Source organism: Notothenia rossii (genome assembly GCF_949606895.1).
Source record: "Notothenia rossii genome assembly, chromosome: 9".
Classification (NCBI taxonomy): domain Eukaryota; kingdom Metazoa; phylum Chordata; class Actinopteri; order Perciformes; family Nototheniidae; genus Notothenia; species Notothenia rossii.
Window position 1 is genome coordinate 61,890,143 of NC_136907.1, and position 16,511 is coordinate 61,906,653.

At 40.4% G+C, this 16,511-nt stretch overlaps 2 protein-coding genes across 3 annotated transcripts in view; one reads left to right on the top strand and one right to left on the bottom strand.

The window, feature by feature from the left end:
- The window catches only part of LOC307018167 (neurocan core protein-like), a 45,894-nt gene extending 38,812 nt beyond the window's left edge, over positions 1 to 7,082 (top strand). For both annotated transcript variants that reach the window (XM_079648290.1, XM_079648291.1), the window contains exons 14-20: positions 337 to 450; positions 1,934 to 1,985; positions 2,171 to 2,277; positions 2,645 to 2,727; positions 3,527 to 3,671; positions 5,080 to 5,262; positions 5,869 to 7,082. In XM_079648290.1, the coding sequence (XP_079504416.1) occupies positions 337 to 450; positions 1,934 to 1,985; positions 2,171 to 2,277; positions 2,645 to 2,727; positions 3,527 to 3,671; positions 5,080 to 5,262; positions 5,869 to 5,987 (803 nt within the window). In that variant the 3' untranslated portion in view covers positions 5,988 to 7,082. The remainder of the gene's footprint in view (positions 1 to 336; positions 451 to 1,933; positions 1,986 to 2,170; positions 2,278 to 2,644; positions 2,728 to 3,526; positions 3,672 to 5,079; positions 5,263 to 5,868) is intronic.
- A 1,952-nt stretch (positions 7,083 to 9,034) lies between these two features.
- On the bottom strand, positions 9,035 to 13,699 carry LOC307018174 (transmembrane 6 superfamily member 2-like). Its single transcript, XM_079648303.1, has 10 exons — positions 13,187 to 13,699; positions 11,975 to 12,078; positions 11,785 to 11,882; positions 11,573 to 11,676; positions 11,407 to 11,489; positions 11,200 to 11,324; positions 10,640 to 10,741; positions 10,428 to 10,520; positions 10,218 to 10,337; positions 9,035 to 10,133 (listed from the first exon to the last, which is right to left on the bottom strand). Exons 1-10 carry the CDS (start codon positions 13,276 to 13,278, stop codon positions 9,924 to 9,926), a joined length of 1,131 nt encoding a protein of 376 aa, XP_079504429.1. The 5' UTR covers positions 13,279 to 13,699; the 3' UTR covers positions 9,035 to 9,923.
- Positions 13,700 to 16,511: the final 2,812 nt, after the last annotated feature.

Sequence of the window (16,511 nt, forward strand, 5' to 3'; positions counted from 1 at the left end):
CAAATGCATAAAGGATGTGAGAGGCTTTTAGAGTGACTTTCTCTGTGAGAGAATGAGAGCAAACAAGGAATAAAGCGGTTCTACTGATAAACATGTCTGTATTCTCATCACACATTGTCGGAATTACATTATGATACTGTACTCACCAGCATGAACACATTTCACTGTTCCAACCAGGACTAATTATCCGCTCATCTTGTGTCTGTATGTGAAGCAAACACCCACAGTTCTCTTTCTTTATGAACAACATGTCTCCAGCTGAATACATTCTTTTAATCTGAACTCAAATTAGATTCCGCAACCCGCCCTCTCTTTCTTCTTCTCTCCTCCTCACAGATGTCGATGACTGCCAGTCCGAGCCCTGTGAAAATGGAGGCACTTGCATTGACAAGATTGATTCGTTCCTCTGCCTTTGCCTGCCCAGCTATGGAGGAGACACGTGTGAGAAAGGTGAGAATGAGAACACTGCATCAACACATTCAGTTGTTGTGTGTGAAACTGCAGTGGTGGACTTGATTTTTGTTCAACACTAATTTGATTGATACTATGTGAATTGCACACACAAACATGATCTAGGAATAAAGAAAAAAATACATATTTTCTTACAAATGAACCCTTTGTTCCTTGCCAACTGCTGGTGGAAATATTCTGCTCAGTAGGCAGTGCCTGTTAAAGCTGTATGTCACAACACAATGTCACAAAGATTCATTCCTCAGCTGCTGTCAGACACAGTGTCTCAGTGTGTGTCACGGGGCTGCAGACACTAACTGAGATTTCTGCAGGCAACACAATATACACTCTGGTTTCAGTAAGCATATATGCACATACAGTATATCCTTATACCCATGATAAAAGAAAAACACAGTTCTGATATGTTTGATCAGATAGTAATATTGTTTTGGGGTTAGTAATTCTTATTGTATGTAGTTTAATTAAAGGTGTTTTGCTGGCTTTTAATCTTCTTCCATGCTTTTGATGTGGACAATAACTGCTGATCTGCAGGATCCAGGCTCAAAATCACTATTAGTGGTCCAAACCTGCACAGCCAGGCTAGCTGTAAGCAGATATGATTCAAATCAAGGATGGAAAGCTAGAGAGACAAGCATGCAGGCTTCGTTCCTTAATTTAAAGCATGCAATGAACTTGCTGTGTGCAAAACAAGTCTGATGAATGCAATCTTAAATCAAAGTAGGCAAATCAGGATTAGTGTGGTAATCAAAACAGGGCTGCGGCAGAAATCAGTCAACTAACACGAGCTGGGCAGCCCATAATAAGCAAATAGATGCAATTTAGTCTCAGGTGTGTCCGTGTGCTAGGTGGCACAAACCCACCAACCACACACTCATCCCAACAGTCAGTGATTCATCGCCTCACTGGTTTTTAACCACCTCTAGCCCTATATCTGTGTGTGTGTGTGTGTGTGTGTGTGTGTGTGTGTGTGTGTGTGTGTGTGTGTGTGTGTGTGTGTGTGTGTGTGTGTGTGTGTGTGTGTGTGTGTGTGTGTGTGTGTGTGTGTGTGTGTGTGTGTGTGTGTGTGTGTGTGTGTGTGTGTGTGTGTGTGTGTGTGTGTGTGTGTGTGTGTGGCACTAGTGGTAGTGAGAATGAATGAGTATCTAACCTTTGCAGTTATAAATTAATCCACTGGCTTTGGTGTTATTAATGAATACTAATAGTGCAGAGAGAGGGCCACATGTGCTGTGAATTGGAAACGAGCCTGTGTAATTACAGTTCATGTATTTAGCCCTTCAAGATGCCACAGTCATATATTTTTGTCTTTATTTGCCAAATGGGAGGCAACGTTCTGTAAAAGAAAAATCCTCTCTAAAACCATTTGGTGTTACTTCATTTTCCTGCATTTAACTACTTAAATGCCCTTTTAAGAAATTATTTTAGCTCTCTCACTTCCACTCCTCTTTTCTCTTCATCTTTACAGACGTAGAAGGCTGCGAGCACGGTTGGAGGAAGTTCCACGGCCACTGCTACAGGTAAAGATTGTGAGAAACTGCCAAATATATGAACCTGAACACAGTACTGCCTCATCTGTCTACATTATACCCTGGAGGTATCCCTGATATACTTACCACTGAGCTCTTTGCCATTTAAACTTGTCTTGCGGCGTAATGTATGAAATATGTATTTTCATAACCACTTTCACTACGTTTTCCCAAAGGTACTTCACTCACAGACACACCTGGGAGGATGCAGAGAAAGACTGCAGAGAGCACAGCGCTCACCTCAGCAGCGTCATCTCAGCCACTGAGCAGGAGTTCATCAACGGTTGGTGTTTTTCTGTCATAGACAACCTACACCCTAGTACAAATACTCACAAAACCAAACCCACCAAAAATAAATTAAATTAATGTTTTTGGTTTCAACTAAATGTTTGTATATTCTAGAAGAAAATACACTTAAAATGATATACAATAAGGGTATAGCATAAATATCATTAAGCAAAGACAAATAACGTAACAGGATAAACAATAAAATACTTACCTTTTTTACTGCAAGATGCATTGCGAGTATTAACACGTTAACATTAACAGCCCTGGTTTAAACATATATGAGAACAGTATGTTTCTTAGTTTGTGTGTATATCAACGTTTTTACAATAGTAGTAAAGTTAATTTTTTGGTGTTTTTCACAGGTCTGGGACACGACAACGCCTGGTTCGGTCTGAACGATCGCACAGTGGAGGAAGACTTTCAGTGGACTGACAGCAACGATCTGGTCAGTGATCAGTTCTGAACTGTGCTCTCGTGAACATCTCAAACTCCAGTTTTAAGGGCCACTAATATATGTTGTTGGGAACAACCTCAGTTGTTATTGAATCAAAGTTTAACACCCCTCAGATTTTAATTACAGAATCTTTCAAACATCAGCAGACAGACTTAGGATTCCAATGGTGCTAAATGCTAAGCTAGGCAGACGTTATGCAAGTGAGAAGAGCACAGGGAGAGACACAAATAAGGAAATCCCTTAATAAATTGCCCAACTTTATTAAGAGTCCCGCATCACCTACAAACTCCTCCTGCTCACATACAAGTCGCTCCATGCCCTCTCCCCTCAGTACCTCACAGATCTCCTCCACCCATACATCCCGTCCCGCACCCTTCGATCCTCAGACTCTGGCCTGCTCTCCATTCCCCATTCACGCCTCCGCACCTTCGGGGATCGTGCCTTCAGTGTCGCTGCCCCCAACCTCTGGAACTCCCTCCCTGCTGAAATCCGCAACGCCCCTTCTCTCAACATCTTCACGTCAGCCCTTAAAACTCATCTGTTCAACATCGCCTTCCAACAATAACTCACTCTCCCCCCCACTTACACTTCCATTTCAGCCCCCTGTTTTATGTTTTATGTCTTGTCCTTGTATGTTTCTTTGTAAAACGACCTTGAGGTTATGAAGGGCGCTATATAAATTCAAGTTATTATTATTATTATTATTAAGAGAAAAAAAAAAAAAATGCCTGAACTTTCATAAAGTGCACTGCTCACATAGCAAATTCTGCTGAATCCTGTTGTTTTTCAGGTATATGAGAACTGGAGGGAGGGCCAGCCAGATAACTTCTTCGCAGGTGGGGAGGATTGCGTGGTGACCATTGCCCACGAGGACGGCAAGTGGAACGATGTGCCCTGCAACTACAACCTGCCCTACATCTGCAAGAAAGGCACAGGTACTGTTATGCTGCTGGACTCAGTGTAGCAGGACCCAAACGGTCTAGTGTGACTTTCCCAGCAAATCAAAGCTAAATCAATTCATTTGGAGGGATTTTGTTGCCGTCTAATAGAATGTGGTTGCTTATATATTATGTTATCACTGACCAGATGGCGGCTGTTGTTCATCACTGCTCATGCTCATCATCATTTATTGTGCTCTCTATATACAGAAACCATTCAGCTGTTGGTCAGACTTCAGTAGCCGTTTCGCATCACTTCCACTTTTTCTCCATTAAAGGTCACAGCGGCAGATGCTCGATTTAAAAACAAATCTAAACACAAACTTAAGTGAAGATTGTGAATCAGCGTCCAACCTGTATTGATTTTCGAGAGCAATATCAATCTCAATCTTCCTCTTATTGCCGTTCGTCCTCAGGGCTCACTTACAGTTGTCCAGACAGCAGAACCGTTAGTTGCAGTTATTGCCAATTACTCTCTTGTTCATAAATATGATCGGAAATTCCTCTGAGCCAGCTTTGCCAGGTTTTCCTAATACTCTCCCACAACTTCCCTCTGTGGACAGACTGGGAGCCGACCTGAATGTGAATGCAGCGGAACTTGTAGGATGCAAAGAAAGCTTTAGACTGGGACATAATGGAGAAACGGAGGATGCTCAAGAGGAGTTAGAAAAGGTTGGATAAAGATGGAGTAGGACGTTGAGAAAAGGATTAAGTAGTTTAGGAGTGTTTGTTTGTCTGGCTGCGGTCTCATGGCTCTGTGGTTTGGCTGCACTCCCTCTCTGCTGCAAAGACCCAAAACCTCCTTCTGGCATCAACAGGGCTCAGATACAGCAACAAGCTGCCACCTAGAGGCAATACACACCCGCAGGCAATACACACCCGCAATACTGAATATGGTACAAAGTACAGTTGTATTTCTATGGTCTGAGCACCATGAGATTGGAAGGACCCTATTCAAACTGTAAGAGTTGTTTATTTCATTTTTCTCTCAAATGAATCGCAACATTTCTAAAGTTGCTTCCAAACAGAATTCGACTTTGCAGAAAAAGAAAAAAAAAGTACACATGGTCGAAATGCATATGAAATGTGGATGTTGCGCATAGCCCCTGCTGTATGTACTCTCTACATGTATGAAATGTATAACACATTGAAACATACAAAAAGTCCATTGGAGGTATACTCTAAACCCAAGAGGAAGCTGGCGCCCCAGTTGTAGCTTTAATTTGAGGTGGGATTTGTACCTAATGCAGAAAAAGTGGAGTAAATTAACACTATTATATACATATGTAGACTTCTGCCACCACCACAGTATATGTGTCAGTATACTGTACCAGTATATTGTTATGGATATATGCCAACCTTCATCTTGATGATTTATATGGTTTGATTTAATTATTTTTGGCAGTGTTGTGTGGAACCCCGCCCGCAGTGGAGAACGCCCATTTGATTGGTCGCAGGAGGTCACACTACGACATCCATGCAGTGGTTCGCTACCAGTGCTCCGAGGGCTTCTTCCAGCGTCACATCCCCACCGCCCGCTGCCGGGCTGACGGGAGCTGGGAGAGACCCAGGATCATCTGCACAAAGTGTGAGTGTCTGTTTAAACCTTTATCATTTGAGCAAAGGTGTGTAAAGGCTTTTTTACTAACTGATAAGAGTTTATAGATTATCAGTATCCATTTTTTCTGTATCAGTTATTATCAAATTCTGACTCTTATGATAGCCTTTTACTGTCTTGTGGTGGTATGACACTCCATCAAATAGTTTTGTGTTGATATTCAGTCCCTGTTTCGTGTTGGATTTCCATGGTTTAATTTAGACCTGCATTTTTTATGCTCACATTCAGAACAACTTACAATACAGGTAGTGCAGCAGATAAATACGATAAATGTAATCACAAAAAACACATACAGTATAATGCATCCTTATCAAAAATATTTTTGTTGTGTATCTATGTAAAATAAACTGCTATTTTCCAATTCAATTTTATTGGATTTTTGTACTCGAGTTCCATATCAGCTCAAGTCTCAAGTCCTGTATTAGTCAAGCTTTGGTACAAACTATTGGTTACTTCAAATATTTCTTAAATTAACAGGATGAATGTGTTAAGGAGAGGTAAAAAGAAAGAAAGAATACAATTACAGTTGTGTATCTACCACAATAAACTTTAAAGCCTTTTTGCTCCCTCTTTCAGCCCGGCGGTCACACCGGTACAGACGCCACCATCACAGTCAACATAACGAGCGCCGCGGCCACAGAAGACACGGAGGAGATGGACACAAGGCCAGAGAGGACGCACACAGCTACTACTGAACCAAATAATACAGCGTCTGCAAAGCCCATGTGCTAACCACGGCCCATAAAGAAAGACAGTAGCTCACCCCCATTTCCTTTCCTGCTTCTAACCATGCTCCGTTTGGCTTTATTCCTCCTTAACAATTAGGTTTTCTTACTCTGACATACTGTACAGTTTATCTCCATAACCACTCTCCCGGTGCTTTGATGCTTCTTTATGTTTTCACCCTGCTTCCTTTAACCGAGGTCCATGCGAACACTAGCTATGACACTAACTCCCTCCCTAACATCTGAGTAATGTTAATCCTCTTCCTGTCTACGAACTAAACCCCGCTCAGTCTGTCTGACTGACAGCAGTGTGTGACGTATGCATGTGAGAAACTTAGAAAAGTGCTGAGTCACTTTTTGCAAAGGTTTGCTTGTTCAACATGAAAACGATTCTCATACTAGTATTCTGTTTACAAAGCACAGATGTAATTGATGCATTTAGTCCATGGAGACCCTGAGCTTTTTGTATGTGTACTGTAGCTGTTACTTTTTCCATAGAGCAACTGAGAGCTGACCTGTTTTTATTCTACTGACATGCTTTTTCTAATCTTTGCTATGTTTTTGTGTTATGTTACTATTTATTATAAATCGTTTGCTAGTGAGTATGCTTTCATTGTTTACTTATACTTCAAAGAGCCGACTTAACATCATTTTCTATACCAGTATATAAGTCCAACAGTCAACAATAAACTAAATTAATCATTTGATAAGCTAATCTCTGTATTGTAAATATTGTGGTGTTTGTTTTTGGCTGATCCCTGATCAATAGTTGGACCTTGTCTAATGAAATAGATCCCCCCATCCCTATAAGCACTCTCAACTAATGAAAATGTCCCGATGACATAGATAGTGTTGATGGGGTTATACTTTAGGAGATAACCACTTGATTGTATCTGAATTGCTAAATACTTTAAATCTTTGCACGGCTATTTTTACTTTGATGAGTAGAATGTCACAATTTTTTGTCTTTGATATTTGATCGGTCATTCACTTTTTTGGTGTTCTTGTGACTTTTTGTCCTGCTGTTGTATTCCATTCTTAATAAAGTAAAGAAAATGAACAATAGCATTTCTGCGTTTTTTTATTCAAGCTCACAAACCAACATCTGGTTCTCAGCTTCTTCTTCATGCATATTTTAATAGGCCATGATAGCGCTACAACACTTATGTTACAAATATCTTAACAATGCACCACTGGATGGATAACATTTTGTAAACAGTCATGGTCCCCAGGGGATCAATCCAATTTATTTATTTATTGATAATTTTTGTCTTGAATGATCAAATACATTTTAGCACACACCACAAGGACACCTATCAGATCAAAAACTTTAATTTGTCTAACGCATTGGTTTTATATACTTTCAAAACTGACAACATTCCCATGGGCCTCATCTAGCTTACGTTTAGTAAGTAAATGTTGGCAACCTTACAAACTGAACTAATACACTTACATGGTAAACATAAACACCAGCATGTTAGCATCCTAACCACAGACTATAACAGTATAAGAAGTCGACACATTTACTATAACGTCACTCGTGGTTTGTGGACTATGATTTTAAAGCCTTGAGTTTGGCATCCTGGCAGTAGCCATTTAGTTTTTTGGACTGAATGCTGAAATTTTGAGGCAACCAATACTTTGAAATTAACTCTCATGAACATGAACAACAGAGTGGTAGAGACAAGTCAATCAAAACGATGGTATGCCCTAAAACATACCCTGATTTGTCACCATTTTTTCTCCAATTGGGATAACATTTACAAAATGAACATTATACTATTGAGAAGGATTTCATACTAGTGATTACAACAAAAAGCTTATCAAGAAAATATTTACTAAGGCAATAAATCCAACTAGAAGTTTATTTTGTAATGTTCTTATAGACTTCTATGCTGCCTGCTAGATGTTTGATAGCCCTTCTGCATTGGCTTCATGTTTCAGACCCAAAGGCTTAATTTAGATGCTGACATCATCATTTAGCTCAACGCACCACTGTAACTAAGAATCCTCACACAGAGCCGTAGACTCGGGTTTGTTTTACTGGAGAGTGATCCTATAATCCATTACTTGTAGACAGGAAAGGGCTGTTATCCCTAGATTGTTTCTTTCGTGTCACCTTGCTACCCCAATAGAGGAAACTTTATCAAATCCCTTTATTTTGGGCTTTATCTTTCTGAGCTTTGCTGCACACTTCATATTGCACTCTGCACAGCGAGCAATAGTTGTATCCTGTTTGGTTCAAAGGCAATTTTCTCATCTCTGTTGTGTGTATGTGAGCAGCATATTTAAAGAGAGCAAGACGGCCCACCAGGTGAGTGGCCCATAAAAATCAAAAAGCTAGAATGGAGCAACAGAAACCTTGCTGTCAAATTATCCATTACGTTTTATTTTGGTGAATTTGATTTTAATATGATATACAAATTAAAACAGAAATATATTTATGGTTCCTCTCTCTTTATGGTTGTTTACTTCTGTCTAAAATTATTGATCCATTTAACAGCCATGGATAGCCAGGATTTTATTAATGATACATCTTTTATGTAAATCCTAACTTTGTAATTGGCCTAAATGTCAAATTCCGCAACCAAAAACATCTGTATCCTCCTTCAAAATAAAAAAGGACAAGATTTGGATCCACCATGTGAAAATGTCACTTTGGCACCCAAAACAACAAACGTTTGGGCCACTAACAGCAGACCTCAGTGCCATGTGACAATTTGTACTGTCATGTTGTCGCTCAGCCAAACTCAGGGTTCATCTCTAATCAGTTTCACAGCAAAGTTAACTGGGCCAGCGGTTCACTGCACTTTGGGCACAATGACAGCACCGACCGGAGGCAATATTGACAGCTAAAGAGATAACCTATCAAACTGCCTGGGTGCTGAATAAAGGCAGAACCTTAGATATACGATCTTCTAGATTATATGTATATTCTTTTCAAAGGTAGACAAACGAGACATCAGGTAAAACACACATATAATGTAAATCCCTGGTGCAAATAACTTGTATCCGAGTTTCATCTATTTGTTTTTATTGAAAATAAAGTTAAACATAAAACATGAAAAAACACTGAGATGCAACTGGAGATGAAATTGCTTAATCAAATTAGTACAGCACTATTTTGGTAATCATTTAAAAGCTGTTGGGATGAAAAAACAAAACAATGTAAAAGATGTCACCTTGTACTGTTTTTAATTGTGATAGACATGTTTCATTATTTTCCAGACTAAATAATTTAACATTTCATTACAAAGTTATGCTAGTTGCCTCCCATGTGACATCATGTGTGGATCGAATATTTTGACACTATATAAAGTCTTTATATAAAAGGAGTTTTTCCTTTATGAAATTCTCCACTTGAATACCTCTTTCAACCCACCTCAGCAACTCTTAAGTTATTGAGCCTTTTAGGAATTCAGTGAATCTTCCTCTCATATTCACAGTTTTTAAACACAGAAATCTGTGATAGTCTTCCCTGACTGAATATTGGATCAGTAGAAAACAAAAGATTCAAGCTGTGGAGTTGTAGTGTGGTTATCTTCATAAAAGGATGCACCATGGTGACGGCTGCTCTCCAGTAATGCGTTGCCAACTGTCTGATCCAGGCTAATAGTCTCAGTTTGGGGAGATACCAACTGGGTGTCTGCATGAGTCACCTGAAAGCTGACCTCATCAGCAGCCTTCTTATCAGGGTCCAATAGTCCGTGAGGGGAGTGCTGCTGGTGCCGCTGTGCTAGGTATTTGAACGGTTGACTCAGAGAGTAACGTTTTTAGATCTCCTCTGGGTTTCAGGTTGAAAAATGGTGTGTTTAAAGCAGTTTGCGTGCCAAAGAGAGTCCCCTGAAAACATTAGCCTTGTCACAGCGTGAAGTATTTCTCGACAGTCTGTGGCTGGTGTGTGGTCTAGTTTTTCTTCTTCTCCTTGTTGGTCTGTCCCTCAGGAACAGGTTTCATGAAATAAACGGGGTTGGTGTGGCAGCGCAGGGCCAGCAGAGCCGGCAAAGCAGCCAGCAGCACATTGAGGGTGATAACAGGCCACCATTTGTCTGCTGGGACTCGGTACGTGTAGGGAGTGCGGGAGTGCTGAGATGCTCCGATATGGCACCACTGGCTCTGGGGGTACAGCAGGGGGGAGTCAGCATTTATGCTGTATTTGCATGGAATATTAATAGCAACAAAAAACATAACTGCAATTACCTGAGCCATGGCCCCAGCAAAGAAGATCGTCCAGTCCAACATCCAGCTGCATCCAGGTGTTCTCAGACCATAGGTGAAGAAAGCCATCAGGGGCATCGCATAGAACAAATACACCAACATCTGCACAACAAGACGAATCAAACAATCAAAATCAATCAAACAAGAAGATACAGTGTATTAAGATTCTGATATCATTTTCTCCACACTCACCATAACCCTGGGGAAGACCACTGGGTCTTTGAGGTAGGGCTCGTACTGGTAGATGTAGGTGAAACAGGTGTCGAGAGGACAGTCCAGCACCACCTGCAGCAGAGCAGGAGGAGCGGGTTATAGCATCCATACTGCACCATCATCACTCAGTGAGTTCATTCAGAAGCAGTAATGCAGGACAGATAGAAAAGCCCACATGTAGTTTTACTCACAAAGCCTCTGAAAACAGAGAAGGCCATCGCTCCGAGCAACATAAGAGACAGAAGCAGGTCAATGGGCCGAAAGATCAAACCTTTCTTCTGCTCTGCTGAAATCTAGTCAACACAGGGAAATAGGTAACAGTACTGTCCATCCACATACTTAAATTACTACATAACAGTCATTATAAAGCAAGATTATTATATGCAGATTTGCATACAGTAGGCTGCATTTTTTTCTTTTCTGTGATTATTGATGATTATTCAATAAACAGTTAGGTTTACAAGTGAATGAATAAGTTGCATTTACAAAACAAAAACAGCATTAGTTAAGTTAGTTGATCCTCTGTGCCATAGGTTTCAGACAATCGCATTTGTCAGGGTGATGAAATAATAAACCAACTGTTATTGAAATTACAAACTGTTCTTTAATCTTGCTTTTTTCTTACTGTAAATATGAATTTTGTACATTTTCATATCTTCTGTACACTGACAGAAGCTCAAATGAAACAAACAATTGTTGGACACCACTACTCTACAGATACAAAGATTGTTGTAAATCTGCTGGGACTTACCTTGTCTGCAGTGACGACTGGCATCTCTCTGGGTCTGCTAAAGAGAACAGAGGCCGCCCAGAAAGGGGCCAAAAAGAAGGGGACATTCCTCCAAAAACCTGGTCGAATGTTAGTCCCGTATTTACCTGCATAAATAGGAACATCACTTGTAGTAAACAAACACAAACAAGACAGAGGATGTGCTAAATCAAATGTGGCATATCTCACCAATCACCACTCCTGGGATGTGAACAATTTGATTGGCGATTGAGGAGCCTGCCCACAGCAGCCCCAGGCTACGATAGGACTTCCTGCATGAACAAATAAACAACAGTTGTTCTTAGAGGACTCACTGAACACAGAGCAGACCGTTTTTTATCTGCTGACAGCTTACCCTCTGAACATGCGGTGGATGATGGTGAGGAAGAGGATAAAGTGTACGATGCCGTCCCAGTATGACATCATCACAGCATAGGCGGTGCTTAGATGGGGCTCACCCTAAAGAGACAGATCACATAAGGAATTTCAGCTTTTGTTTTGACATGTAAAGAAAATACAAAGCATTATAAAGAAGTAGAGAAAGGAAGGGAAATGTTTAGCTCTCACCTTCTTTAGGTAGAAGCCCATGAAGCCAGAGATTAAGCCATCCTGCTCTAAAGCATTAGTTAGACCCACCATGCAGGTGAAGGAAAACTCTGCAAATACTGAACACAAAGAGCCACAATGAACAAAACGACCCCTTCATTTTACTAATATGTTGAAGTTTTTGTGGGTGTATGTCTGGTTCTAGGCTTACCATAGAACAAGGGGTCTACTTTCGTCTGGTTTGACACAGTGAGGCGGAGGAGAAGGAGTACAAATCCCAGGATGGACATTCCCAATCCCAGGATCGGAAGAGGCCTGAGGAATAATGAGAGATTATAAATCAATTTGCCAATTGTGTTTAAGGAAATGATCTTACTACGTTTCTTCAACTGGCATTTTGTTAATCAAGTAAGAACTCAAAAATCTAGAAAATAATTAGTAGATTAGTCCAAACGAAAATAAACTTTAGCTGCAGCCCTGATTATAAATGATGTTCATCACATTTATACTTTCATCAGAAACAAAGAGGTTAGAGTGAATGTGAATAGACAAACCAAGAAACATTTGTATTAACCTGTTATTCCCTTTGTTTCCTTTCTAGAACAATATGAAATGGGACTGAACTCTCATAATCCTCATTTTCAAGGCTCCCCTCCTGCTCTCATTCAGACATCTGATTCGAAGATGTTTTATTAAATTCAAGGTTTTCTTTGGTGATATTCTTAGTTTGGTCTAGAAATAACACTGGTCAAGTTTTGTACACCATTCAATATGTGGTCATTAGGCTACTTTTAAAGGTTGCTGCTCTACACTATGTGTCACTGGTCTTGGAACAAGCTACCTTGATGAAAGTGTGTGTGATTCAGTTCTAAAGCCTTGAAACAATGTAGGCAATGTATCTACATTGACTTTAAGAAGTGTACAAATATTTTCTTCAAAATGTAATACATTTAATCCTGAAGGCTTAAGTGAATATTGTTTTCTGTGGGCTTTACGAACCTGCACAGTGACTTTAAACAAGGTTACCTCAGGATAAACACGCCCTCACTAAAACCTCCTTTTCCCTCAGGCTTGGACCTGTTCATTACATTACATTGCATTTAGCTGACGCTTTTATCCAAAGCGACTTACAATAAGTCCATTCGACCAGGAAGATACAAACTTGAAGAAAACGGAATCATATAAGTACATCAGGTTTCATAGAGCCAACACATTTCAAGTGTTACTTAACGAGCTTTAGATAAGCCAGTGCCTTGTTAGTAATTGTATTGCTCGAAGTAGAGTCGAAAGAGACGAGTTTTTAAGTCTGCGCCGGAAGATCTTCATAAGCCTATTAACATCAGCAGCTCCTTTTACTGTGCACTGCCTCCATACATCAGGCCCTTACGATAGTGGAAATATCAAAGAGAGTTTGTTCACTTACTCCTGAAGCGCTGGGATGTTGTTAATAGTGTACAAAACTCCAGGAGCCAAGAGAGAGACGATCAACACGCTGACTTCCACCGGCGGCCTCATTGTTGAAATCCTATGGTTTGACCTCTTTTTGAAAGAAATATCCACCCAGAAGTATTTTTCTTCTAAACACAATGAGCTGTGAAGCTTGGCATGTTAGAATAATGTGTCCTCTCCACTGACACCGAGGGAGTTTGAGATAATTAAAAGGAGTGTCAGCCCGTTGCCTTTTGATCTGTTGTGAAACTGCTGCTCCAACTTACTATCTAGCTAGTCTCAAAGTTCAGACCAGGTGTCATGTCTGCTGGGGGAAACTGTAAAGGGAGAACGGTCCAAAGAGCAGATTATGGACTTCTGGGTTGTGTGTAATGTGCCAAATACACTTTTGTCTTTGTGGAAACAAGCACTTTCGAAATTCTGCCACTGAATAGGCTACAGTGAATTCTATGCTAATGCCACACACTTGCTACTAGCATACTACAACTAGTTATTTTTACTCGGCGTGTCTTTGCACAGACTGCCACCTGGTGGACACACTTATCTCGACTTTATCTCCTTAGTGACTTTTTCAAAACACTGAATTTCACCTTTGTGCCTATTCCTTTCTAATGTCACCCATGAAATCGTGCTACAGGGGATTACTTTGAAAATAAAACTGGGTTAATGCTGGAAATCTTGACGTGTTGTCTGGGCTCCTGTGGCCCCTGGGGTTTGATTAAGGCCATCTGTCCTGTTTGGTGTAAGATTAAGAACTCCTCCATGTGATGTCTACAGTCTTGATTAGTTTCTGGATTATATCTGAGAGAGGACATAAAGTTCAGAACAAAGATTATGTTTTTTCTCAGTCACTGGGCAGTTTCTAAAAACACTGTCACTTACCACTCTACTTTTCTTCAAATTGCGTGAATTAGGCCTCAACATCTCAGGGATAAACATTTGTAAACCTAAATCTGATGCAGGTATCTTCTGTATCAAAGCAGCTGAAGAGGATTAAGTTGCTGCTGCCACATAGTGACCAGTGGGAAGCGAGAGTGGAGAGGGGTGGAGAGTGCAGCCTTAGAGCGGGCATGAGATGCGATTAAATCAGACAAACCTTCGCATGCACAGCAGACACACAGTTAGTTTGAGGTGACAGATTCTTTTAGAGTCCACCCAGTTTGCTGCTATGATGCATCCTCTAATCTTAGGTATTATAGTCGTGAACACTTCTCTAACTGTCGTCTTCTGGGTCTTGATCCTGGGCGACTACTACATGAAGTGGCAGACGGATCAAGAAGACAAACCCAAGAAGATCGTCACCCCGGCCTGAGGGTTGAAATGGACTGACTGAAACTGTTTTGTTTTTTGTTTTAGGACTAGTGAGTAAGGGCAGCTAGTAGTGCTTTCTGTCGAGTCTGCTTATGATCTTTCTGTTTCACCTACTTGCAAACTAACTAAACTGAAGGGATCCTGCAACCAATCGAGAAAGGAGTCCTTCTTACAGGTAATGCCTGGATTTATTGAATAACTTAGCACAGGTAAATGCATTGAATTGCACCTTTTTATTGTCTTTGAGTTGTCCTTAAGTCGTATTTGTGGTTTACAGTGTGAATAATCTGTTGAAACTGCACCACACAGTTTCAACAGGCTTTGCAAGTGATGCTTAATGACCTACGTCTTTTGTTTTGCTGTCTGCTGACTCAGATAATAGTGTGGCTTGCATCCAGCAAATCCTGTCATGGATTACGAAAGAACATCTTAATACTGATAGACAGCCTGACTTTCCAGAGATCCTCATCCTGAGGAACATGCAGAGACCTCACATTGCTTTTTCACTATACCAATCCTTCTGTTTTGTCTCTTTGTCACCTGGTTCCTCCTCTCCTGGAAACTGGATTTTCGTTCAAGTTGAACCTTCTTTTAAATCTTGCTTTTATATCTTCTGCACAACATGACAGACAACTTCTACTTTGGTCTGCACCCAGTCTCTTGGTTCACCCTATTGGTGAATATTGCCATCACCATAATAGAATGGAAATTTCTCATGTCCAGGTTTTGTAGCATTCCCGAGCCACCAAAAGAATAAATCTACGAAGCAATCTACATCCTGATGCTCGATCGAGAACAACTGAAACGAGAAAATTAATATTTTTAAATCAATTACCTGCCCACTTTATCCTTGACGGTGGGTTCTGCTGTGCTATGACAGAAGCTTTGTTTGGCCTGTTTCTCTGTGTGACATACATTTCTGACATGTGTTTTGTGGTTATTTCCAGAGACGCCTGTGTACACTCACCAATCCAGAAATCCTTTCATTTGCAAGTCAAAGAAAAATAACTGAGGAGCTTTTTCAACTCTTTATCCCAAGGTAAGGAGTCATAAAACTTCCCCATTTCATCAACAATTGCTCCTTGTCTTCTCTTATAGCTTCTCATAATTTAAACGAGACAGGGAGATATGTTCTTTCCTTAGCATATTTTCTTATGAGTCTTTCATAAGTTGCATTTGATGATGTAGTTTTACTACCCGTGGGGATATTTATTGGACGCACTTTGAAATATCACCATCTGCTGTTTTATCAAGCAAGAAATGAGCCATGAAAATATATCAGTCAATTATGTGAAAGGACATTTATAGAATATAAGAAGTGGATGGGTGGATTGAAAGCTCAGGATATCCATAAAGTGATGTAAGTTAAAAGCCCAGAGAAAGATTGTTTACTCTAATATAGAATATGTATATAAATATATATATGCAGCATGTTCATGGAGGACCATAAGCCTCTTTGTCGTATTACTGTCGACCTCTCCTCACTCATATCTCTAATCCCTACAGATGGAAAGCTGATATTGCTCTGTGACAGATTCAATCCTATTAGCTCTGTCTGTCCTATATTTACCTCTCTTCCGTCTCACACTCCTTGCTCCCCACCGATGGTGTGACCGAGGGCCCCTCAAAATACTACAAGGAGGGATTCTGAGATTTAGGTCTAGACGAAAGATTAGCACTGTAGGCGTACTTTTGTATCACTCACATAAGAGACCATCTTCTCTTTTTTGGACCATATCGACATTTCCATCCCTCCTCCATCAGGCCATACTTACCAACTTCAGAAAATAAAATGTTAAAATCTTCTTCTCACTTTCCTTCCTCGTCCCCGATGCACCTTTATCCCCCTTAAGCTTTCAGAGTGCCGTGAAGAAGAAAGGCAATACCTCCCCCAAAGAAACATCCAAAAAGCTTCACCACGTTGCTTGAACAGGCTATCTTTTGAAAGACAGTATCCACTTTTAAACTCTACCACAGCAACCTAAACC